We start from the raw sequence: 22806 nt of genomic DNA, 5'->3' as shown, positions 1-22806 counted from the left end.
TGACTTTTGTCAGTCACCTGACAAGAACGGGGTTGTTCCCGTTATACACTGACACGCTAGAGCAGGTAAGGTAGTCAGGCCCCAAACCTGAGGCCTCCCAGAACCCGGGAGAACAGCGGTATTTGACCCCGGCTAGGACTTTTCTCTCCTACTGAACATGCGGTGCTGAAAGTGATCCAAATCCGCCGAAAGACAAAACGGTCAACTTACACAAGTCTTGAGAATCCTAAATTAACTTCTTAGGTCGAATGTTTAGTACGGAAGGTGCCGACAAGGAAGCGATGGGTTGGATTGAGGAGATCTGATAGATGATTGTTTCGTCAGCAAGGTCCGACTCTCCACGAGCGAACTGAAGGATTGAAAACTGACCGAATGTACTGATTGAGCTCGCAAAACTTCTGTGCGAGAGCCCCCAGAATTGCTTGACTGTATTCTCTTGGCCCGCAAACCTTGTCGCCAATCCAAACAATTAGATGGTTTCTGTAATGAAGAATAAGCAAGAGTAAACCAAAAAAAAGCTGTTTCTGTAGTGGTGGATAAGAGGGAGAAAAGATCCTCAGATCTATCTTTTGAAGGAGAGAAAGGCAAAAGAAATGGAAATCTAAGAAAGCAGAAGGCTCGGGATAGAAGCTCTGGATCAGCCAGAGACCATGATCGGTGAGTGCTCCAGTAGCTGTGGCGATTCCTAAACTTCTCAATATGAGAAGATAGGGGGGGCAAAGGTCGGTGTCCAAGTAGCTCATGCTGCTTTTAGGTAGCAAAGGTTGTGAGCGCCCAGAGGGTGAATCTAGGTGCTTTGAGAAGATGGCCCTCGTCGCTTTTGATGTGTATCAGGAGCTGAGTTGCCTCACACAGTCTAACCTGGATTGGCCCGCTTGCTATCCGGATAACACAATGAACGTGCAAATAGGACTGTGTTGCGATGAAAGCTAAAATAGGAAAGTCCATGCAAGAAGACTGCGAGTTGTGACAACGAAGAAAAGGAAAAGAGGAAAAAGAAAGGACGCAGGAACGGGCACTGAAGTTGGCGAGAATGTGAAGTATATGGAATAAAATCAACACATACCTGGTTCAAGGATGGCCTGGATGAAGGTATTGTGAGCCAAGGTACCTGATCTGTGATAGATTGCGGCGGTGTGCAATTGATCTCACTGCTGAGAAGCGTGAGGGTGTTTACGCGTCAAAGAAACGCGGATGTGAACCTCTGGAGAATTTTGCCAACCTAAAGTACGTCAAACCTTGAGAAATAGAACAGAAGGTGATCCAAGAGACGCGAGTTTTGGCAAGTATTTGCAATACAGCAATTGTTGCGTGTTTTCGAAGTCGGGGTTAGATAAGCTCAAGACCCCCAACGAGCGGATGGAAGAAGGTTGAGAGAGCCGTGGGAATAGAGGGAGAGAGTGGAAGAGAAAAGGGGTTGTTTCTTGCGGTGGCTGGATGGAAAAGAAAGAGGCACGTCAAGGTCAGTTGGTCGCTTGGCGAACGTGCAAATGTGCTAGTGAAGAGCATTGCAAGATTGCGATGAGATAACACCAAGCTACCTACACAGAGTGTCAAGCACGTGACATTGTGCCGGAAAGTGCCAGATTGGTACAAGAGCGGGCAGCAACATCGCTCCATAGTAGTGGCGTGGTGAGATGGTGCAGTGGTGTACTCAAGATCTCAGGACTTTTGGTAGTTGTTATCCTTGATCAGTGTACTGTGTTCTTTGAACGAAGAAAATTGATGTAAAGCAATAAGAGTAATATGAAGAACGAGAGGAAGGAAACGCATTGGTTGCTCTAAGTGTTGTTGTTTCGAATGATATACCCTCGCAGCGATCGAATGACATGGCCTTAGTCGTGACTATCTGCTCCCGCCCCTACATAGAAGATGGAGAAGATGCTGTGAATCACCAGCAGTATCCTCCTGTGATGTGGTCATCATCCTACTACTCTGAGCATATAATTACAACAAGAAGCATATGCAGGGGACTACCGAAGCACTTGACAGTCAGGCTCAATCTGTATCAGACTCAACGAAGGGTTTGGTTTTGCTTCTCGAACAGATTTGCCGCGGGGCAAGGATATACGTTACGCATCAGGGACAACAGAGGTTGATGGGTTCAAAGTAATTCGTGCACCATTAAGAGCGTCTGACACAGTCTGTAATCTGAGCCAGACACTACACTTATAGCTTTGGAAGTGTTTGAAGGCTAGCTCATGGCAAATCGCAAAAGGTAACCGCGGATCCTATGAAAGAAGCCAACACTTTTGCTCTTCTCTCGCCTTGTATCCTTGCTACCATCATGATTTGGGATAGCAGATTATTAGATTGCAAGAGGTATGTGTATCGTCATGTCGCCTGGCATCGTTGTTGTGCAGTGCGGCTCGTCGGTATCCCAAGTCGCCTATTCCATCACGAACTCACTACGGCTTCCTCCCCAGCACCCTGTCGATCGTTGGCTTAGGCATGCAGTACACCGGATCAACCGCTACCGTCCCCGGATACCCCAGTAGGCTCAGCCCCGTCATGCCGAAGCACGTGTGCCACACATCGACCGTATTGCCGGGCCGATCCGAGATGCCCCCTAGCTCCTGGTCCTGGCATTTGAGAATGAAGGTAACGAGCTTCTGTCTGTCGATCCAGTGCGTGCGCCCGATGATCTCCAGACTGCTCAACACCCACCAGCTGTAGCACACGTCCTCGTCCTTTTCGGGCCGCCCGTTCAGCCCACCGCCCGCGACCTGCCGCTCGCTGAGCCATTGACCAAGCTTGTCCGTCTCGACCAGGTCTAACCGCCCCGCGATGGCGAGCGCCGCAACGCAAGTGAAGATCTGTCCGGAGTGCGACTCATCGCCGGGGCCTACGCCGTAGCCGCCGTCAAAGTTGGTGCACGCAACGATGTGCCGTACGGCCCTATCAACGTCGACGAGCGAAAGCAAGCCCAGGAGAGACAGGGCATTCAGTGCACCATAGAGAAACCGGGTGTCCTCCTCGCCCCATTCGTCCCCTGCAAATGTGCCGCTTTCGCGGTTCTGAAGACCCGCGATGACTGCCACCGGCGTGTCAGTGCTTTCCCGTGCCATACGAGCCTCAGTGATATAATCGATACTTACACTTGCCTACTTGCGCCTTCCCCTTGCCGCGCGACTCCAGCTCATCCAGGGCGTCGATCATGACCAGGATCTGTACAGCACTAACTGTATACAGCATATGAGCGTCGTGACCGGGCGCGGCCCCGAACCCTCCGCTCTCATGTTGGCACGAGAGAACGAAGTCGATGGTCTCGGCGCGGGGAAGCGCTTCAGGGTGTCCGAGTAGATGGAGTGCGACCAAGCCCCAGTAAAGGCCGTTAAGGCGCAGATGCTCTGTCAGCCAGTAGTCGTACTCATCCCTGCGCGTGTCCAGACTCTGAACGTATTTCACGTGAGCCGCTGTTGCCAGCTTGAGCTCGTCTGGCAGGTTCTCGAATCGGGCTGACATGGTCTCCGTACCCGGTTGTCCTAATTTCCAAGACTGGACAGAAGATACTGAGTCGGTCGGAAAGCCTGGATTTGAAGATTCTCCACATGAGGCAGTTATTGAAGGGTTGAGGTCGATGGCTTAGGTAAGGTATGCGAAGGATCCGGAACGGAAGGTTCCGCCGACTGCCGGGCCAGGATACCTACTTGCGCCGCAGCGGGCAGCTTCCAAGCCAATTAATTGCTCGAGCACATTTGGCGAGTTCCATCGCAGAACCTCCAATATCCACCCAGGCCTGTAATATCCGGCTGTTTATAGGAAGTTATCGTCCAACCTCTTCCACCTCCAGCACCCGATAGTATCCCTCGTTTCATGTTCACGCCCGTTGCAGTAAGCTCTTGGATTTTTCTAGTGGCGAGCAAGTCTGAACACAAATCCTATATTTTGCTCGTAATACAGGCTTTCTCCCAAAGCGCGTGCTATGTATTACATGGCCGAAGAGCAGCATTTTTTCTTTTTTCTTTGGGAGAATACGGAAGAATGTGTACGTACGATGGAATAAGTCCTCGGCTCAGCCATGCAGCCGCGCAGAAATGCGCCAATATGAGGCGTCATGCTTGAAATGAACAACTGGATCACGAACACATTCTGGTGTGTGATATCCTGCCACAATCCCACATCTTGAATCGGGAATATAGTTACCGGCCGACGCCCTTGTCCGGACAAGTACCATGTCTCTGGGCCTGTTTCTTTCGTCTGCCGCCGAGGGTTGCACTCGTGGAATGGGGGATCTGCTTCCGAGAGACGTCTGTGGCCGATTCGCCGTACTCCACAGATGTTTACGTCGGAGAGCGAGGAAGCGAGTAAGCCTGTTAGGTTTCAAGATCGACGGCAAGGGCTCGGTATCTTTGTTCTTAAACTATGATGCTCAAGATCACTTAAGTAACCCCGGCTACCAGATCATCTGTGTCCGGGGATCGGAAAACGTCAAGTGTGATTAAGTTGCCGGAAAACCGAGAGGGCAACGGCCGTCCACAGACGGGCGTGGCAGGCTTGTCCCCCAGAATAGACTCGTACCTCTGAGTAAATCATGACTTCATCGAGCCCTGCTTCTGAGATGGCATGGGCCATAAGGACCTCGTCACGACCGGAAAAGAAATACACAAGGGCTTGAATCTACGCACCCAGACTATACGGATGGATGCCTCCTCTGTACAGCATGAAGAAACTTTTACATGCCACTTGGGACTGGCCACGAGATCCAGATCTGGAAAGGGGAAAGGCAGAGCCACTACCACGCTGCCCATGTGCGCATACCTGTCTTCCCGGGTCTCTCCCGTCCCGGCACCGTTCGGGACGTGGATGACAGTGTGTGTGTTCCATGTCCTTCGATCTAGCGCATCCTGTCCGCCACCGCGGGGCTTGGCCAGCGTTTGTCGAGGAAACACTACCGAGTTTCAGAGTCATCAGTCGTGTGCCTGAACCAATCCTTTTTCGCACTAGCTAGGACGCATGTCTAGCCTGGCCCTGTCAGAATCTTGACCCGTCCCTTGGGCGTGGACGAGATCGTGAGTGAAGCACTCAACTACCCCGAGTGTTATCGAGGGCACTCTGCTAGTTAACCGATCATTCTTACTCTGCAGGCTCCCCGGGTGATGGGTATAGCCCACCGAATCGGATGTCTTGCCTCAGAGTCTGGGCAGCTGACCTGTACAACCGCTATGAGATCTGGCGTTGCAACCGCAGCTTTGGAGTTAGTACTATGGACAGGCCGAACTGGATTCCGATGGAAACGATACGCAAATGGTCGTCGATTGTTCTGACGAGACCGTCCGCTCCTTGCGCTCCTATTGAGCGATTACTCCTGAAATAGCTTTCCGCCAGTCGCATCTGATCATTGCCGGCAAACGGGGTGGCGATGCACTGGAAGTTTTGGGTACGGCGGTGAGGACTTTGCGCGGACGATTGATGCAGCCTCTGTGCGTGATCTGTAGAAACTCGCAATGTACTTTGCTGCCCCCCTATGTCGCGAGACTTTCGTGTCTTGTCGCAAAGTCGATGGCCATCAAGGAAAGGTTGCCGTCTACAGGGTACAGCGAACGCAGGCAGTGTCTATGTACAGCGATTGATGCTTTCCGAAACTTTCGGTCCTGGCCATCCCCTAGTCATGGGCACCAGCCCAGCAGCGCGGGTCGAAGATGCACAAGAGACGAGTCGCCTTGCGGAGAAAAGCATACGGTCAAGAGATGAGGAATTTGGACGGCATTGCGTCCTTGATATGTCTCTATTGGCCCCTCGGAACTGCCTCCTTCAGGTTAAATGCCAGGAAAATGGCCAGTATAGTGAACGCACCGGGTATATGATAGTTGGGCAGAGTTACACTCTTGCGCCATGACCCGTCGTCTCGTTCACACAGTAAACTCTGTCGAAGAAGCGATCCTGTGGCCCAAGTTTTTTGTGTAGCTTGATGACGCGATTACCTTAGACAAGGCTTTGGCCTGCAATCTGTAGCAGCAATATGTTGAAAATGCGAAAGCGCAACGATTCGAACCGGAGACTGAGGCGGCGGATGTTGTGTGCCGGTCGGCTTGGTGTGCCCGTGCAGTCGTACCGTGCAAAGGCATGACCATGATCGGTGTGTAGGGAGTGTTGCGACTTGTCACATCATGCCAGACCTGTCTGTTCCTGTTTCTCGTCTGCCCCTTGTCACGTCTTGCCAGCGTTCCGACCACGCTTCGTTGCCTTTAGATCGCTCCATCATTTACTTAGTCATTCGCTCCGTTACACCACGGGGACACACGGTCTTTCCATATCCGTGTGGGGCGGCGGTTGGGTACGGAGGCGCCGTTGTTACTGCGCAGAGCTGCATGTCCAAGCCATAGATAGACAGGGTCCACCGATGGATACAACCTAGATATTTAGAAGCAAGCAATGGCGGCTGTACCGATGATATCAATAGCGCGTGTCCATACGCGGCCGGGCCATGGTTAACGAACCAAAGGGGCCAAGGTACTGGGAGGGGATGATGAGATGTTGGGCCGTTCCAAGGTCCCATGGGCAACTGCAACCAGAGAGCGCCGCCCCTGGTGATGCTCGCGTCCCTGATGAGCCCAGTGCGTGGCTGACGGCAGAAACGTTTGTGTTTCAGAAGTCTGGTCTTTGGGCAGTTATGGAAGCAGAACTGCAACAGAAGCGTTGGCCTATGCATCAAGTGCCTTAGACCACCTGAGCAAAGTGAGGGAGAGTGTTGACGCTTCTTTCGATATCACTGGGCGCAGATAATATCTGTGCAGTCCAGCACAGACGCTGAGTCCGAGGGGACCATCGTGATTGATCAATGGCTTGGTTGTCATTTCATTAGAAGTGCCGAGTTAGGATCCCTACTCGGTTGAAAACACCCTCTTTCGGGCCTGATATTGTTGTACCAGCATACTGCATCCGTAGGTAGGTAGACATGGCTTCCTAATACCGGTAGCTCCTCCAGCAGCGTCGGCGTCGGCGTCGACCAATCGATGACACTAGGAGCCGTGTAAGGATAGGCGGTTCCTGATCTGTGCGCGAGCGACTGACTGATGGACAGACAGGCGAGCCGTTGGCCCTGTCACTATACAGTCGAGGTTAGCCAGGTGGATCCAAACAGCTAGTCAGGCTGCAAGCAGCGGGAGCTTCTTGGATGCGCCGGCCGCGGAACGAGGCACAGCGGATTAAGCAAGGAGGCGTATCCAAGAATGCAGCCGTCTCCATCGATGAAGAACCGCGGCGAAGCCCGACTGACGGCCGACGGCTTTGGCAAGCCAGGGAAGACAGAAAGGGCGTGTGTCATTTGTAATTACATCAAGATTGAGCATTAATGCCGGGTGGGAGAGAAAAAAAAAAAGAACCCCATCAGAATGACTGGAGAGGACGGAGACGGACAGGACAGTCTTGTCGGTCCCCATAGCATGCGACATAAGGTGGTAGCATAGGTACCTACCTACCTAGCGGCGGATGCCCTGCAGCACGACAGTGTATTACCTATCTATCCACACCTTGGTAGTTGATTTGAGAAAGACAGCAGCAGCCAACAACCTATTCAGTACAGCCTAAAGCCTGGATGCGCCGCCACCCTCATAGATCGATCCAGCTACTGTGCAGGTACCTGCCTCACATCCCTGATGTCCAAAGAGATAATAGGTAGGCTGACATACACTGAGCAGGTACCTATCTATGTAGGCCTACCACCCGGCGCCTGTGCGAGTTTATAGTACCTGTATCCGTACTAGCCACTAGCATGGTATTACTTGCCCTCCCCTCCCTGCCAGCCATCCTCTGCCCCCCTCCCCCTGCCCTCTCCTCCTGTTGGGTCAGATCCACACCGGGCAGGCGTGACAGGCATGGGCTTGTAGCTACCCCAAGTTCACAACTGTGCTGCTAGTGGCAGTTCTACACCGTACATGGTGCACCTCTCCTTACTCTCCCTCCTCCAACTGTGTTGTGTGTGGGTGTGTTAAGGTACCTACTCCAATAGCATCGCGCCCAAATTCCCGTCTTCTTCATCCTGCTCCGGCTAACACTCACACTCAGACATACAAACACTGTTCAAGGACGCAAGCGCTTTCCCCTTTGTATATGTACCTTACAGATCACCTTCTTGGCTATTGCTTCCAGGTACGGATACAGACACGAGACACAGCCAAACAGCGTCAGTTGCACCGGTTCCCTCCCTCCTCCCTCGGCCCGGATATACCTAAGCATTCTTGGGTGTCTTTTTTTCTCCTTTCCCGTCGATTGCCCCCCCTTTCTCGGCCCTGTTTCCCCATATTGTTGAAACAATTCAATACATCCCTCATATTACCTAGGCCGTATGCAACCTCTTGTTGTTGTTGTTTTGTTGTTGTTCGTACACAGAATACAATAGGGAACCATCTGGAACCGGTCAGGCTGGCAACTGCATCTCTTTGACGGTCCTACGTGTGTGTATACGTCCAAGGCCCAGTGGCACACAGTCGCATCAGCCTACATTGTGCCTCCTCTCGCTCATCCCTTACCTTCACCGTCACCTTCACATACACACACACTCTCTTTCTTTCTCTCCATCCATCCATCTTGCTTCCCTACCCTACCCTATCATCATCTTCATCTTAATCACTGGTCTGCCGCCTTGCGACCTACCCCCCCCCCCCCCCCTCTCTTTCGTTTTTATTTTTATTTTATTTTCCCAAACACACTCAGGCTATCATCCCATCTCTCGCTCGCACTTTCGCACATACCCATAGCCACAGCCCACACACCTTGGAACAGGTTGGGCGGCATCCTGCGCCTCTTTGCCAGCTGTCGCAGGTTTCCCCCTCTCCTCTCTTGTCCTATATCCCCGACAGATGCTGGATCCGTCCATCCCAGTGCGCGCATCAAAACAGTTGGCCCTCCTGCGGCAGACGACGAATCAGGATAAGGACCGTTTCTGGGACTCTTTGCTCATCCCATCTCCACCTATCTCATCCTCATCCAAATCCTGCCACTGCCACTGTCACTCCCTGTGTCTCCGTTGTTTGCGCTGCTTTCCTCTGCTGCACAAGCCACTGCATACGGCCGACCGCATAGCTAGCCAGCCAGCCGGGCATCACCATTACCATACACCTACCTAGGTAGAGAGAGTACCCCCCCCCCGCCGAGGCTCATCTCGTCCACCTTACCCTGTCGAATTCATACTCGTACGGTACGGATACACAAGCCGGGTTGGCCTGGCCTTGTTGCAGAGCGCCTGTGTCTGCTCCTCCCCATCGCAGTCTACCCTACCCTACCTGCGCCTTGTTCGTGTCGCCGCCCTCTGGTACACTGTTTTCTCTGGCTCTGCTCGGGTATTCATCCTTGACCGGGCCCCCTTCCCCCCAAATAACTGCAGTTTCTCCTCAGCTGCCTGGAGGAGGCACATTAATTTCCTGGCCATGGGTCGCAAGCCTGCACCACAGCCGCTGACGCTGTCGGGATCCCATCCTGCCGCTGACCAGCCTGAAGACGTCGTTCCGCGCTCTGCTGAAACTCTCACCTCCTCTGTCGTTCCTCCAAGCGCCGGCTCCAAATCGCAATCTTCTCCCAGATCTCCACGCTCTCCCTTTAGGTTTACTCCGAAAAGACCCAGCGCCAGTGGCAAGCAATCTCTCCAGCTGACCGACGAACATCGAAACTTTGAAGACGACGACGACGAATTCCAGCAGTATCAACCCATCTCCTCCGCTCTCCACCGCGCTTCCGAAGACACGCCCCCTCGCCAGCATCATCAACAGTACCCCATCAGCCCCCGTACGCACCGCCCCGACGAACCCCCCCGCAAGGCTTCCAAAAGCGGCGGATTCCTCTTCAATTTCTCAAAAACCTCCAAGTCGTCCCATTCCATTGCCTCCTCTCCTTCGCACTCGCCCTCACACCCTCCGCGCCAGAATCAGCAGCAGGCACCCATCCCTAATACTGACTCGGGAGGCCAAAGTATGTCGAGGGGCCCCGATAATGCTCCTATGGGCAGCGACCAACCCACCCAACCTACAGGTACGAGCATAACTTTCCTTCTTGAGACCGTAGTGTCCACTGCCTTTGCAGATGGGGGGAGGGCCCCACTGCCTGATCCATCTCCCGTTTCGCCTATCGTGCGACCACTTCTTCAGTTGTTGACCCGTATGCCATTTCACCAGCAGAACCATCCTACACTGAGCACGCCGTCCAAAAGCCCGCACCCACCCTGCCGTCCAGGTCCGACGCGTCTCTGGCCTCCGTCGCCGACTACGACCCTTTCCCCACCACCCAACACTCTTCTACGAAAAAGAGCAAGCCGAAGCCATTCGGTATCTTAAGTCGGAACAGGTCGCTTCGCGACAAGGACGGCTCAAGCTCCAGGGATAAACAACCCAGTCCCGTGGCCGTGTCGATCAACGAACCCGAGCCGTCGCATCCCTTGACAGGCCGCAACTACTCAATCAATACGCCGCCCGCCGCATCCGACAGGTCCCTCAAAGAGATGGTTAACTCTACCGGGCGGAACCGCTCGGAAGACCACGCGTCGCCTCGAGACATGGCCAACAAGGAAAACCAAAAGGAAAAGGATCACCATCATCCGCGATCAAATTCTTCCTCGCAAAATGGCGGTTTCTTCGGGGGTCTGAAGAGCGGAAGAGACATGATCAGCAATCGTTTGTTTGGCAAGAATGCTCGCAGTGGAAGCACGACGGAAAAAGAGCCAGTCATCGACGACGAGCATTATGTGCTGAAGACGATCAACTTGCCCCTCGTTGAGCAGACGCGCCGCACACGGATCTCCAAGCGCTTGGAGGATTCGAGAGACAAAACCGAGTTTTGGATGCCTGCATTTCCATGGCGTGCGATCGATTATCTGAATTACAAAGGTTGCGATGTGGAGGGATTATATCGTGTGCCAGGAAGCGGGCCTCAAATCAAGAAGTGGCAGAGACGGTTCGACGAAGGTTGGTACAGACGTTCATGCAATTGCAGAATTTTCTACTAATGGCCCTGATAGAGTACGACGTCAACCTGTTTGAACAGCCTGACCTATACGACATCAACATTATCGGCTCTATGCTGAAGGCATGGCTACGAGAACTGCCCGACGAGCTCTTTCCTAAGGCAGCCCAGGAGCGAGTCGCAAGGGAATGCGCCGGCTATGAAACGGTGCCCCCGCTTCTGGTCGAGGAGCTGTCGAACCTGTCGCCATTCAACTATTATCTCCTCTTTGCCATCACCTGTCATCTAAGCCTGCTCCTGGCGCACTCTGATAAGAACAAGATGGACTTCAGGAATTTATGCATCTGCTTCCAGCCATGCATGAAGATTGACGCATTCTGCTTCCGGTTTTTGGTTTGCGACTGGCGCGACTGCTGGAAGGGGTGCAAGAACGAGGCAAAGTTCATCGAGCAGGAGTACCAGCTGTTCGACCAACCACCCCCGAGAGGCCTCTCGGAACCACGCAAGATCTCCCGCGAGACAACGGAGGAGCCGGGGCAGGAAAGCATAGCTGCTATGTCGGTAGACGAGCGGGCGGGGTCCTCTTCCGAAAGCAGCAAGCAGTCGAGTGCCAGTACCGAGCAGCAAGCCAAAGACCGACGGCAAAAAAAAAAGCCCCTGCAACTTTCCGAATCCAACGGTAGCGTCGCATCCAGCTCGACAATATCCACGGCACTCACAATAGATAGCGGACGAGACGTGCCCAGAGGCGGAAATGACTTGCGCCCCTTATCACCCATCAAGCCCCTTTCGCCACTTGGTTTCTAGACCTTAGCTTCGAGTGCTCTCCACAGTTTCTTGCTTCCATCGAATACCCAGGCGGAACTCGTGTATATGGAAAACTGCAGCATCATCAACACATCATCATCAACGACATTACGCCATTGACGACTCTCGTTCTATTCCGACCGTTTCCCGGACTGGGTGCCGTGAAAACGCGGACTGGACTACCATAGGTCTCCCACACAGGCAGACCTTGGAGTCACAGACTAGGTTTCGCTTCGTTTGCAATAACGCATTGTGCTATTTGGTATACCCCCAGGGCATCGAATCATATCACAAAAGCCGTCGATTTTACTGTTTTCAGGAAATTGCCTTGGTCAACTTGACACCAACCCGCAAATTCCTGGCTACCAGAGCCACTGCGCGGCGATTATCGCTCGTGGTGGTCTCTAGGTTTGGGTACCTAATATTTCTATCTCCTTTGTGAAGTGCTGCGAATCTAGCGATGTTTGGTCTTTAGTAGCATGGCAGTATAGGGCGAGCCAGGAGCATTCATGAAATGCTGGTAAAGGCGGGGAAGGGATAGGGTCACAGGTCACGAACAACATGACCGCAGGGGTTGGAGGGACCTCTGTACAATACAGGGAGATGTTGTATGTAGAGCGAAGAAGGGTGATCGCGCGGCAACAGCCACGTCAAGCTCCCCCCCCCCCCCCCCCCCCCCCAGCCCCTTGGGAGATGGACAAGAGAAAAACTTCACAGCAAAGAGACTGTTGCCCGATCCAACGTGTTGGGTTGTTATCGCAGTCAGGAATCTTGGCCTGCGAGATGAATTCATACTTTTTGATAACCCTACCTACACCCAAGCCGTAGGGACTGGAAATGACGAACCGCCGTGTAAACGCCGTGACCATATGCCGAACCGCGAAGCATAACAAAACCTTTTGAGCTTTCCTTTTACCGCTTCCCCGCCTCACGCTGGTTCTTCCTCATTTTCCTCTCATTACGCTTGATCCTCTCTTTCCTTTCCCGGCGCTTGTCGCCCTGAACGGTAGTTCCCTCCTTGCGATTCATCTCCTCCTTTGGGTCAACCTCGACAAGCCAGTCATCCTCGCCCTTTTTGTTCATGCCCTTGTAACCCCACTTGGCACGCCACTCCTTCGTGTCCTCGTCGTAAACGAGGTTGCGGCGCTGCTCGCGGGTCTTGGGCTTGATGCCGCGCTTGGCGGCGAAGCGCTCCCACTTGGTGGGCTCCTTGGGCTTCGGCACGGGTTTCTCGCGCGGGAGCTCTGTCGAGGGGGGCGGCAGCGAGAGCAAGACGCCCTCAGTGGTGCTCTGGAGCGGGCAGGTCGTAAGAAGCTGGTTGATGAGAGCCTGGGCGCCATCGCGGGCCGTGGCGGCGAGAGACTCCTCGATCGCCGACTTGTCGAGCTCGACGGGGTTGGGATCGTTGGCCATGAGCAGGCCGAGGTCGAAGGTATACGGCGTCGGCTTGTTGACTGCGACGGGCAGCTTGGGGCGCGAGATGGGGAGCGCCATTGTGGATAATTTGCGTCGCGGACCTGAAACTTTCGCAATATCTTCTGGTATTGGTAGTGGTTCAGACGGTGTCAGGAGAGGAGATGTGGTGGTGTTCTTTATCTGTCGCAGGAGCAGGAAGTTTGGGACTCTTTGGGCCTGGGCGGTATATCTAGAACTTTTTCTTTGCTTGGAAATTTTGGACTCCGGATGCCCCTGATAGCGATAAGGACTCGGATCAACTGCCACCGCAGGACCGACTGCCGGCACAGCCAATCAGCGTTCCAATTGGCTCGAGTGTGGTGCCACGGGGTGTGGCTTTAACGTCCCGAGAATTTACTAGCAGCGAACTTTTTGGTGGTGAGCTTGGGACAGAACATTGCACGACGACCCAGCTACCCAAGGGCGACTCGACGAGCTGCCTCAGACGAATCGCGCAACGCCCCTCCAATACGAATGGCCTCATAACAACGAGATTGTCTCGAACCCGATCAACAACGTCAATTCGGACCCGCTCGTCTCCCTCTTTCCGTTCCGTAATCGCACATGATGGTTTCTGCCGCCAATTGTGCGCGGTGCCTCACCAGGCCCACGACGGCCGCAGTCTCAGCGCCCGGGATCCTCTCCCAGCGCATCGTGCCCATCATCGCCTCGTACGTTCCATCCTCCGGAGCCGCTGCCTTCTCAACCTCGTCTGCCGACTCGGCCGCCGTCCGCCGCGTGACCTACATCGGAAAACACATTCGTCGCGGCAAGATCAACCAAAACGCGCGCAAGAAGCGGGACAACGTCAGGGTCAAGAAGCCGGCCCCCGGAGAGCGAAAGGCCTTCCGTAAGCGCATCACACTGAGCAACAACAACGCACTGGCCGTCGAGGGTCTCCAGGACGTCGGGAGGGAGACGCTGGCCGCGGCCGAGAACAGAGGCTCCGTGGTCGGTCTGCCGAACCAGTTGATCGACCAGCTCCGGACGCTGGAGGCGTTCAAGACGACTCAGAACTGGGGCCTATTCCGGAGGCCCCATATGCTCGTTCGAGAGGAGACGGTGAAGCTCGCGAACAGGCTGGACAGCGCTGCCAAGGAGAGACAGACGTTGAGGATGGTATTGACGGGCGGCAAGATTGTCGGGAAGAGCATGTTGCTGCTGCAGGCCATGGCTCACTCGCTGCTGAACAACTGGGTTGTCATTAGCATCCCCGAAGGTAGGCCTTACCCCAAAGGCTTGGGTCCAATTGGACTCTCCGAGGGCACTGATACTTACACTCCATAGCCCAAGATCTCACCAATGCCAACACGGACTACAGCCCTGTACCCAAGACCAAGCCACTCCAGTTTTACCAGCCGACCTACTGTTTCAATCTCCTTCAGCAGATTGTCAAGGTCAACGGTCCCGTCTTGAACCAGCACAAGGTCTCTAAGGAGTACCCTGAGCTTCTCCATGTCCCCAAGGACGGTACTCTGCTCGACATCGCCACGGCCGCCAAGGAGCCCGAGTTCGCCTGGCCCGCCTTCCAGGCTCTCTGGTACGAGCTCACTACGGCTCCGGGCGGACCACCCGTCTTCCTCGGCCTCGACGGCCTCTCTCACATTATGAAGATGTCGGCCTACCGCGACCCATCCTTCAACCTTGTGCACTCACACGACCTCACCCTCATCCGCCTCTTCGTCGACGCCCTCTCCGGCAAAACCCCGCTCGCCAACGGTGGTGCCGTCGTCGCTGCTACGAGCCGCAGCAACGCGCCTCGCTCTCCGTCCATGGACCTAGCCCTCGCCCAGTCCGCTGCCGCCGCTTCCGGCCTGCACGTCCCTACCCAGGACCCCTACGCCAAGGGCTATGATGATCGTGTCTACGAGGCCCTCCGTGGCGTCGAGACCTTCCACGTTAGCGGCATCAGTCGCGAGGAGGCCCGCTCCGTCATGGAATATTGGGCCGCGAGCGGCCTGATGCGCGCGCGTATCGATGAGGCCACCGTCGCGGAGAAGTGGACCGTCGCCGGCGGTGGTGTTCTTGGCGAGCTGGAGCGGGCGAGCTTGCTCAACTCGCGCGTGTTGCAGTACTAGGGGAAACAGAATTGAGAAGCTGCGTCAAAAAAGGGAGCAGACGTGTGTATGTGCATACATGTACCAGTGTACCAAGATGCCGCTGTAGAAGGGGTCAAATTTTGTACTATACAATCATATATCTAAAGTCGTGGGGAGTCTCAAGCTATTGCAATGACCGACCGGTTCGTGATTCACGGAAAGATGATCAGGGGGCTCATATGTTGGTTCTGACCGGGTTTCATTATTTTTTCTTTCGTATGACCGGACCAAGTCGTCGACTTCTCCGCGTCCCACGTCTCTGCTGTTCTTCATCCTATTATTGAACCAAACGCCACAATGCCCAAAACTTCATTTTGCAGATGCAAACTAAGTAAGACAACAATATTCTTTGCAAGGACACTACGCAAGCTCCCCGACAAGACCCCCTGCAACCAAGGCAATGGACTACTCCTCCCTCTCTGCGCCATTGGAAGTGATGAAGACAAGCCTTGTGCCGTTTCCAGCTGTTTGCCAAACCTGTTTGAATGTGGGTTAGCCTTGTCCGTGGGTATCGAATGAGGATGAGAAAACTTACATCAAGCTCGTTGTACTCTTCCAGCGCAGAAAGCCACTGGTCTTCAGTGAAGCCCTTGGCAATGACACGCTCCTTGACCTTACGCAGACTGAGCTCGACGCCGAGCTCCTCATCATCGTCGTCGGCATCGTCGGCACGGCAGGCGCCACTGTCAGCGAGACTCTTGACGAGGTTGTAGATCCTACTGCTGGCGTTGAGGCGCTGGCGACCGCTGGCACTCTGCTCAGCGGCGAGGCTCTCCTTGGAGGCTTCGACGAGGCGGAGGGCCTCGTCGACGTCGTCGTGGGTGACCTCGTTGCTGAAGCGCAGGCGGGCTAGGGCCTGAGCGAGACGGACAACGCCGAGAAGAGTACGCGGCGTAGTATGGGTGAACTGCTCGCCCTTCTTCTCAGCGCGTTTCTGTTGACCACGCATACGAACGTATGTCTTGGAGATGTATTCAGAGACAGCAGCGGGTACGACAGGGCGGTAGGTGCGGGCCTGGGCGACGTAGGAGCGGACCTCGTGAGGGGAGAAGACGACCGAGTCGGTGCCGATATCGGGGTGGCGTTGGTGCATGTGAACATAGGCGACGTGCTTCGCAAGCTGGGCGTCGGATTCGCGGGACGGAGTGTCGAGAAGGAGGAACAGGATATCGAAACGGGAGAGGAGGGCGGCGGGGAGGTTGATGTTCTCGACGGGGGAGATACGAGGGTTGTAGCGGCCGTAGATGGGGTTAGCAGCGGCAAGGATGGAGGTGCGTGCGTTGAGGGTCGTGGAGATGCCGGCTTTGGAGATAGAGATGGTCTGTTGCTCCATGACCTCATGAATGGCAGTACGGTCATTGTCGTCCATTTTATCGAACTCATCGATACAGCAGATGCCGTTGTCAGCGAGAACGAGAGCACCGCCCTCGAGGACCATCTCATCGGTGACAGGGTCGCGCATGACAGCGGCGGTGAGACCGACACCACTGGAACCACGACCAGAAGTGTATACACCGCGGGGAGCGACCTTGGAGATGTACTTGAGGAGCTGCGACTTGGCTACACCGGGGTCACCCATCAGGCAGATGTTGATGTCACCACGAATCTTCATGCCGTCCTTGACCTCCTTTGTCACACCACCGATGAGCAGAAGGAGTAAGGCCTTCTTCACATCAAGGTGACCGAAGATTTCAGGGGCGATGGACTTCGCGAGGAGCTCGTACACCTGACCAGACTGTCTGTATTGGTCGATACGGCGCACCAGGGCAGGGTCGATGATCATCTCTGAGTAAGCCTTCTTGTGCTGAACGATGTAATGTGCCTCCAGGTACGTGTCGGTAAGAAGGCCGGCCTTCATTGCCTTGAAGCCAGTGTAGGGTGTGGGGAGAAAAATTCCGGAAACGTCGACGACGTCGCCGGGGTTGACTTTACGGACAGAGGTACCGTAGCACAAGATGGTGAGTGTGCGGGGGATTTGACCAATGGGGACTTGCTCCGCAAGTTCCTGGACCTTAACTTCCTGGAAGGGCAGAAACTTGGAGGCTCTGGAGGAAGGGTGAAGTTGGCCCTTGGCCTGGTTCTTCTTGCAGTCCTCAGAAGGGCACATGTCCAAGGGGCCGTATGACTTGTCGTTGACTGGCTGAAAGATTTCGCAACCGCATCGGTCGCAGGTGTAGGCGCTGACTTGGACGATGGGCTTGACGTCTGAGACGCGCGTGGCAATAGCGCGGATGGTGATCAGGTGGCCGAGGTTCTCACCCTTAACCTCTCGCACGGCAAGGGCCTTGACAGGATGAGTGGAAGTCTCGGATCGCGGCTTGAAGGCAAGGGTATATCTGCGAGTGAGCTCCGCGGGGAACTTGTCCTCGGCTGCCGTCGGGTCGGGAAGCTGGCCGTCAACCGGCTCAGTGGCGGTTCTTTGCAAAGCCTCGTTCCTTCTAGTTCTCCGTTCCATTAAAACGTCCAGTACATCATCCTTGAAGCTGCACAGATGTTAGAGAGTGTTTGATGAAAGGGGCGCTCCACCGAGCCATACTTCGTATCAACGCTGGGCTTGGGCAGAAGTTTGTCAACTGCCCTGGACATTATTTCGACGTAGTGCTTTGTGTTCGTCTCGATGGACTGGACCAGCTGTAACTCATCACCAAATGATGCTTCAAACTGTACAAGAGCGTGTCAGCCTCGATTAGCAGACGGGGAGGCACAGGAGAACAACTCACACTGGCCAAGTCGTCCAAATCAATCATAACCTCGTCGATCTTGCGGTCAGCCAGCTGCTGCAGCATGACCTTGTACTTTGGCCCCGGCGGGCTCTTGGCTTGGCGACGGGTCTCGCGGGTCTCGTCATCCTCCATCAGATCATCATCACTAAAGTCATCCTCGTCTATCGTGATGTTTCCGAGCGCATGCGAAATCGTCTGCTCAGGCGAAGCCTTGAACTCTTGAAGGAAGGATTCCAGTGCAGCTATCGCATGTTAGCAGTCGGTTGCAATGGTGATGCGCAAGAGGGTTGACGGGAGTTGAACGCACCCTGCTGCGCTTCATACGCTACTGGCGCTTTGAACTGACGAAGCGCCATCTTGACAGAATCTATATGGACTCGGGAGTGAGGCTTTCTTCAGTCCACAGTGACAATTCCAAGCGCCGGAAGACAATGTAGCCTTTTATTCAGTATGGTTCGTGTTTGCGATGGCGGCGGGGAATCGTGCTAGGTATCTGTCCGGTTGTGCAACTACCAAACTGAAGATTATTTGGCGCCGGGTGGGGGGTTGGGAAGAATCGAGTGTAAGAACAATGCGACCAGGGGTTGAGAAATTGGCCGGACGACACAACTGACGCGAAAGAGTCGCGCTCAAACGACGCGTCTCCAAGCCACAGTAGTTAATTGATTCTCAGCCACAATAGCTCCAAGCTATCAACCCCCCTGTAGTTATTCACCAACATAGGTACGTACTGTGTACTCCTGCAGCTGCCCTGTGTCCGGGTCCAGGAGGTTGTTTCCCATGCCGGGAATGCCTCGGCGTCGGCACATGCTAGGGTCACACTTTCGGCTGAACTCCCATCTCCAGGTCCAATAACTCGAGCTCTGGTTCCCCTCCGCAGCGACACTTACAGACGTTGCCCATTACACACCCTCAGGCCCAAAACTTTCTTCTTTCAACTCCTCTACGAACTGCCGACAGGTCAATTGAAGTTATGGCTTCTAGGCGCAATGCGCAGTCGACTCCGGCGGAGATCTCTCTCGCTCATCTCAAAAACTGCCTGGTCAATCTCCCCGCATCCTTAGTTTCGCTCCTCGTCAACCTCAACACTGTAAGTCATTGGTCTTATGATTTATTGGATGCGCGGGCCTAACGTACCTATCTGTAGCCAGCGCAAAATGTCGTCGTCGAACTCAGCTATCGCCCTTCCACGAGCGTATCCGGATCTGGCACATCCCAACAACGGTCCATCTTTGTCGGATGGACAGGTATGCCAAGCAAGCGCAAAGTTGCACCCATAGTCGGACGCGAAGGCATCAACGGTGGGAGGGGCGGCACTTCTTCACGCGATCAAGAATTTGCTCAAGTCGAGCTCGACGCGACGCTGGCTAATACATTGGGTCTTACGGATGGACAAAAGATCACAGCCTCAATACACGTCGACCCGCCCGTCGCGCATACAATCAACATTGAGCCGCTTACGCCGGAAGACTGGGAGATGATTGAACTACACGCCACCTTCCTCGAACTCAATCTCTTATCTCAGGTACGAGCGTTGCCGAATCCTGCTTTCACCTCGAGCTCGGGCTCGCTGGTTCCTCCTCACGCCTTAACGTTACACCTCTCGCCGACATCGACAGCTAACGTTCGGGTTGTCTCCCTCGACCCTGCACCGGCGGCCGATGTCCCTTTCGTCAAGATCTCTCCTGATGCTGAGGTCATTGTTGCACCCAAAGTTCGGGCCAAGACGTCGCATTCTTTGGGAGAGAACCGTAGTGTAGCAAGCACTTCCAAGTCCAAACGCAGCAGCGCTAGTACAGTCCGGCGACGAAGTGCGCGCGAGGAGCGCAAGCCTGCCTTGTGTCTGCGCGGAGTCGCTTACTCAGCTTGCACAGAGTGGTTCGATGAGGACTTAACTACTCATGATTTTAGCGTCTGGGTGGACCGCGATATTTTGTATACCAAAGACTTCAGGGGCGTCAACTACGTGTCGGTAAATATCTTGCGACCTGCACAACAAACAAGCTCCACGCAGAAGCCCCAGCAAGATGTTGAACAGTCAGTCAGCACGTCCAAGGTAGCCACAAAGGTCGTTGCCAATCTAAAGGCTTGGGACGACCCCCCGGATAGCAAAACGATAGCAATCTCACCAGCACTGTGTTCAACACTAGGATTCACGGCATCTGTTGGCGGTGTTGTAAAGATCGAGCCAGCGCCCCAGCAATGGCCTTTGGATGCGGTGCAAAAGTTGATCATCCAACCGTTTGCCGCCTCGAAGAAGTCGTCTGGGGGTTTGAAGTTTGGCGGTGAATCCAAGGCCGGGAAGGAAGAGGCTTCGAAACAATTCAAGCAAATATACGGTGGTCGCAAAGATTCTTCCTCTCTTCTCACCGGGCCCCTGACAGATGGCTCGGTGCTTGGGACTTTTGAAGGTTTGGAGGCTCCTCAGGGTTGGGAGGGAGGTATCATCAAATTTGACCCACCAGCCATCAACAGCGACCCCCTGAGATCATCGACTAGGTGGGTATTGGGACTGAGCGAGAAGGTTCCCGTCGATATCCGAGATCCAGTTCCACGACCATCGTTCTTGAACGACGACGGTATTGCCGAGCTTCAACCACACTACGAGAGTCGGCTCGTCGGCATTGACAAATTGCTGCAAGATCTTCGAAGCCATCTTTCGCACCTTTCTTCAGCCCTCCTTACTGGTGCGCTGGGCTCTGGCAAGACTGCTGTTGCACGGTCTTTAGCTCATGAGCTCGGGAAAGACCTACTCTTCCATACTACTTACTTCCCATGCCGGAAACTAGTGAACGACGAAACACGAATCGCAACTATAAAGGATACTTTGAACCAAGTATTTATGTCAGCAAGTTGGGGCGCCAGGTTGGGAGGGAAGGCGCTTGTGGTTTTGGATGATCTGGATAAATTGTGTCCCGTGGAAACGGAATTGCAAGTCGGCAACGATAATGGAAGAAGTCGCCAAATCAGTGAAATCGTCGGGTCTATTGTCCGCCAATACTGCCAGGTCGAGACAGGTGTTGTTTTGCTGGCGACCGCAGAAGGCAAAGACTCTCTTAATAATGTCATTATCGGAGGACATGTAGTCCGTGAGATTGTGGATCTGAAGGCACCAAACAAAGAAGCAAGACGCAAGGTTATGGAGAGCATTGTCGGACAAGGCGCCGTTGTTCCTGGGGATTTGCCACAGGCATCTCGGAATGGCAGTCGTCCTACTACAGCTGACAGAAGCGCTGCAGGAGAGGACAGCGCATGGATGGATGCCGGCAGTCAAGGCAGCCAAGAAAACCGCACTTCTGTCACTGGCGGATTCGTCCTGGATCCAGATTTGGATTTCCTCGATATTGCTGGCCTTACGGATGGCTATATGCCGGGCGATATCAGCCTCCTAGTGGCAAGGGCGCGGAACGAAGCTATCATTAGGTCGGTGAATAGTGCTTCCGCCGAAAGTAGCGGTGCAGTACACTTCAGCCGCGTAGATTTCGACAACGCTCTCAAGGGCTTCACGCCGGCCTCCCTGAGGAATGTTTCCTTGCAGCACTCGACCACCACGTTTAGCTCTATCGGCGGCCTGCAGGAAACTCGCAAAGTTCTTTTGGAGACTCTGCAGTACCCAACCAAGTACGCACCTATTTTTGAGCAATGTCCGCTCCGACTGCGTTCTGGGCTGTTACTATACGGTTATCCCGGCTGCGGCAAGACGTTGCTGGCAAGTGCTGTTGCTGGAGAATGCGGGCTCAACTTTATCAGCGTCAAGGGACCTGAAATCCTCAACAAGTACATTGGCGCATCGGAAAAGAGTGTACGCGACCTCTTCGAGCGCGCGTCTGCTGCGAAGCCTTGCGTTCTTTTCTTCGACGAATTTGACTCTATCGCTCCCAAGCGTGGGCATGACTCCACCGGTGTCACGGACAGAGTTGTGAACCAGTTGCTTACGCAGATGGATGGCGCGGAAGGTCTTTCGGGAGTATACGTGCTTGCGGCGACGTCTCGTCCAGACCTGATCGATCCTGCTTTGCTTCGTCCTGGACGTTTGGACAAGTCTCTGCTTTGCGACATGCCTATGTTGGAAGATCGTATCGACATTCTGAAATCGCTTTCTAGCAAGGTCAAGCTCGGCGAGGAGCTGACCGAGTCCGATGACGCATGGACCGATATTGCCCAGAAGACTGAGGGGTTTTCTGGAGCGGACCTTCAAGCTCTCGTGTCCAATTCACAACTGGAGGCGATCCATGACGTCTTGGGCGATGCCAACCATGCCTCCACGGCGAATGGCAAGGTCAATGGGAAATCCTCTCCGTCTCAAGGCTCCGTTCCCAGCTTTGTGCAGTTCCGTTACGGCCAACACTCTACGCCGGCCAGTAAGCCCATCAGCCGACAGGCAGAGCTAGTCGAGAATGCAGCCATCCTCGCCAAACTAGAGAGCATCAGGCTGGCTCGAAAGAGGGTGAAGCATTCTCAGCGCCCCGACGGGGAAGCCAAGCTGGAGAACGACAAAGAGGTTGTTGTGAAACTGGAGCATGTGATGAAGGCACTCGACAATACGAGGTCCAGTATTAGCGCACAGGAACGGGCGAGACTGCGCAGGATTTATCACGAATTCGTTGTAGGTCGAAGTGGTGAGATGAAGGATGGCCAAGGCAGCATGGAAATTGGAGGGCGAAGCAGTCTCATGTGAGGCTTCGTCTGCATGTTACTATATGAAAAAGTGCATCGTCTCGACCGGGACAGTGTTCAAAAATGAGTCTAGTCGTGGCGTACGCGCGTCTTTTATCTACTTGCCCCAATCTTGCTGGATAATTCTGATGCTCGTGTCGTTCCCAATTCAA

At 54.2% G+C, this 22806-nt stretch overlaps 6 protein-coding genes across 6 annotated transcripts; 3 read left to right on the top strand and 3 right to left on the bottom strand.

The window, feature by feature from the left end:
* Positions 1 to 2408: 2408 nt before the first annotated feature.
* GLRG_10420 (prenyltransferase and squalene oxidase) lies at positions 2409 to 3465 on the bottom strand (the record flags this gene model as incomplete). Its single annotated transcript, XM_008101105.1, has 2 exons — positions 2409 to 3034; positions 3099 to 3465. The coding sequence occupies 2 exons, from the start codon at positions 3463 to 3465 to the stop codon at positions 2409 to 2411; spliced, it is 993 nt and encodes a 330-aa protein (XP_008099296.1).
* Positions 3466 to 9368: 5903 nt separating this feature from the next.
* GLRG_10419 (RhoGAP domain-containing protein) lies at positions 9369 to 11700 on the top strand (the record flags this gene model as incomplete). Its single annotated transcript, XM_008101104.1, has 3 exons — positions 9369 to 9966; positions 10083 to 10895; positions 10949 to 11700. The coding sequence occupies 3 exons, from the start codon at positions 9369 to 9371 to the stop codon at positions 11698 to 11700; spliced, it is 2163 nt and encodes a 720-aa protein (XP_008099295.1).
* Positions 11701 to 12612: 912 nt separating this feature from the next.
* GLRG_10418 (ribosome biogenesis regulatory protein) lies at positions 12613 to 13194 on the bottom strand (the record flags this gene model as incomplete). The annotated part of the gene is made up of 1 exon (XM_008101103.1): positions 12613 to 13194. One exon carries the CDS (start codon positions 13192 to 13194, stop codon positions 12613 to 12615), a length of 582 nt encoding a protein of 193 aa, XP_008099294.1.
* Positions 13195 to 13722: 528 nt separating this feature from the next.
* On the top strand, positions 13723 to 15233 carry GLRG_10417 (uncharacterized protein; the record flags this gene model as incomplete). The annotated part of the gene is made up of 2 exons (XM_008101102.1): positions 13723 to 14374; positions 14443 to 15233. The coding sequence occupies 2 exons, from the start codon at positions 13723 to 13725 to the stop codon at positions 15231 to 15233; spliced, it is 1443 nt and encodes a 480-aa protein (XP_008099293.1).
* Positions 15234 to 15659: 426 nt separating this feature from the next.
* Positions 15660 to 18333, bottom strand: GLRG_10416 (DNA replication licensing factor MCM7; the record flags this gene model as incomplete). The annotated part of the gene is made up of 5 exons (XM_008101101.1): positions 15660 to 15731; positions 15790 to 17737; positions 17791 to 17915; positions 17975 to 18219; positions 18285 to 18333. The coding sequence occupies 5 exons, from the start codon at positions 18331 to 18333 to the stop codon at positions 15660 to 15662; spliced, it is 2439 nt and encodes an 812-aa protein (XP_008099292.1).
* A 617-nt stretch (positions 18334 to 18950) lies between these two features.
* Positions 18951 to 22655, top strand: GLRG_10415 (ATPase; the record flags this gene model as incomplete). The annotated part of the gene is made up of 2 exons (XM_008101100.1): positions 18951 to 19067; positions 19125 to 22655. The coding sequence occupies 2 exons, from the start codon at positions 18951 to 18953 to the stop codon at positions 22653 to 22655; spliced, it is 3648 nt and encodes a 1215-aa protein (XP_008099291.1).
* Positions 22656 to 22806: the final 151 nt, after the last annotated feature.

Source organism: Colletotrichum graminicola (assembly GCF_000149035.1).
Source record: "Colletotrichum graminicola M1.001 genomic scaffold supercont1.60, whole genome shotgun sequence".
Classification (NCBI taxonomy): Eukaryota; Fungi; Ascomycota; class Sordariomycetes; order Glomerellales; family Glomerellaceae; genus Colletotrichum; species Colletotrichum graminicola.
Note: the sequence above shows the minus strand (reverse complement) of the source record. Positions and strands in the feature narration are given on the sequence as shown.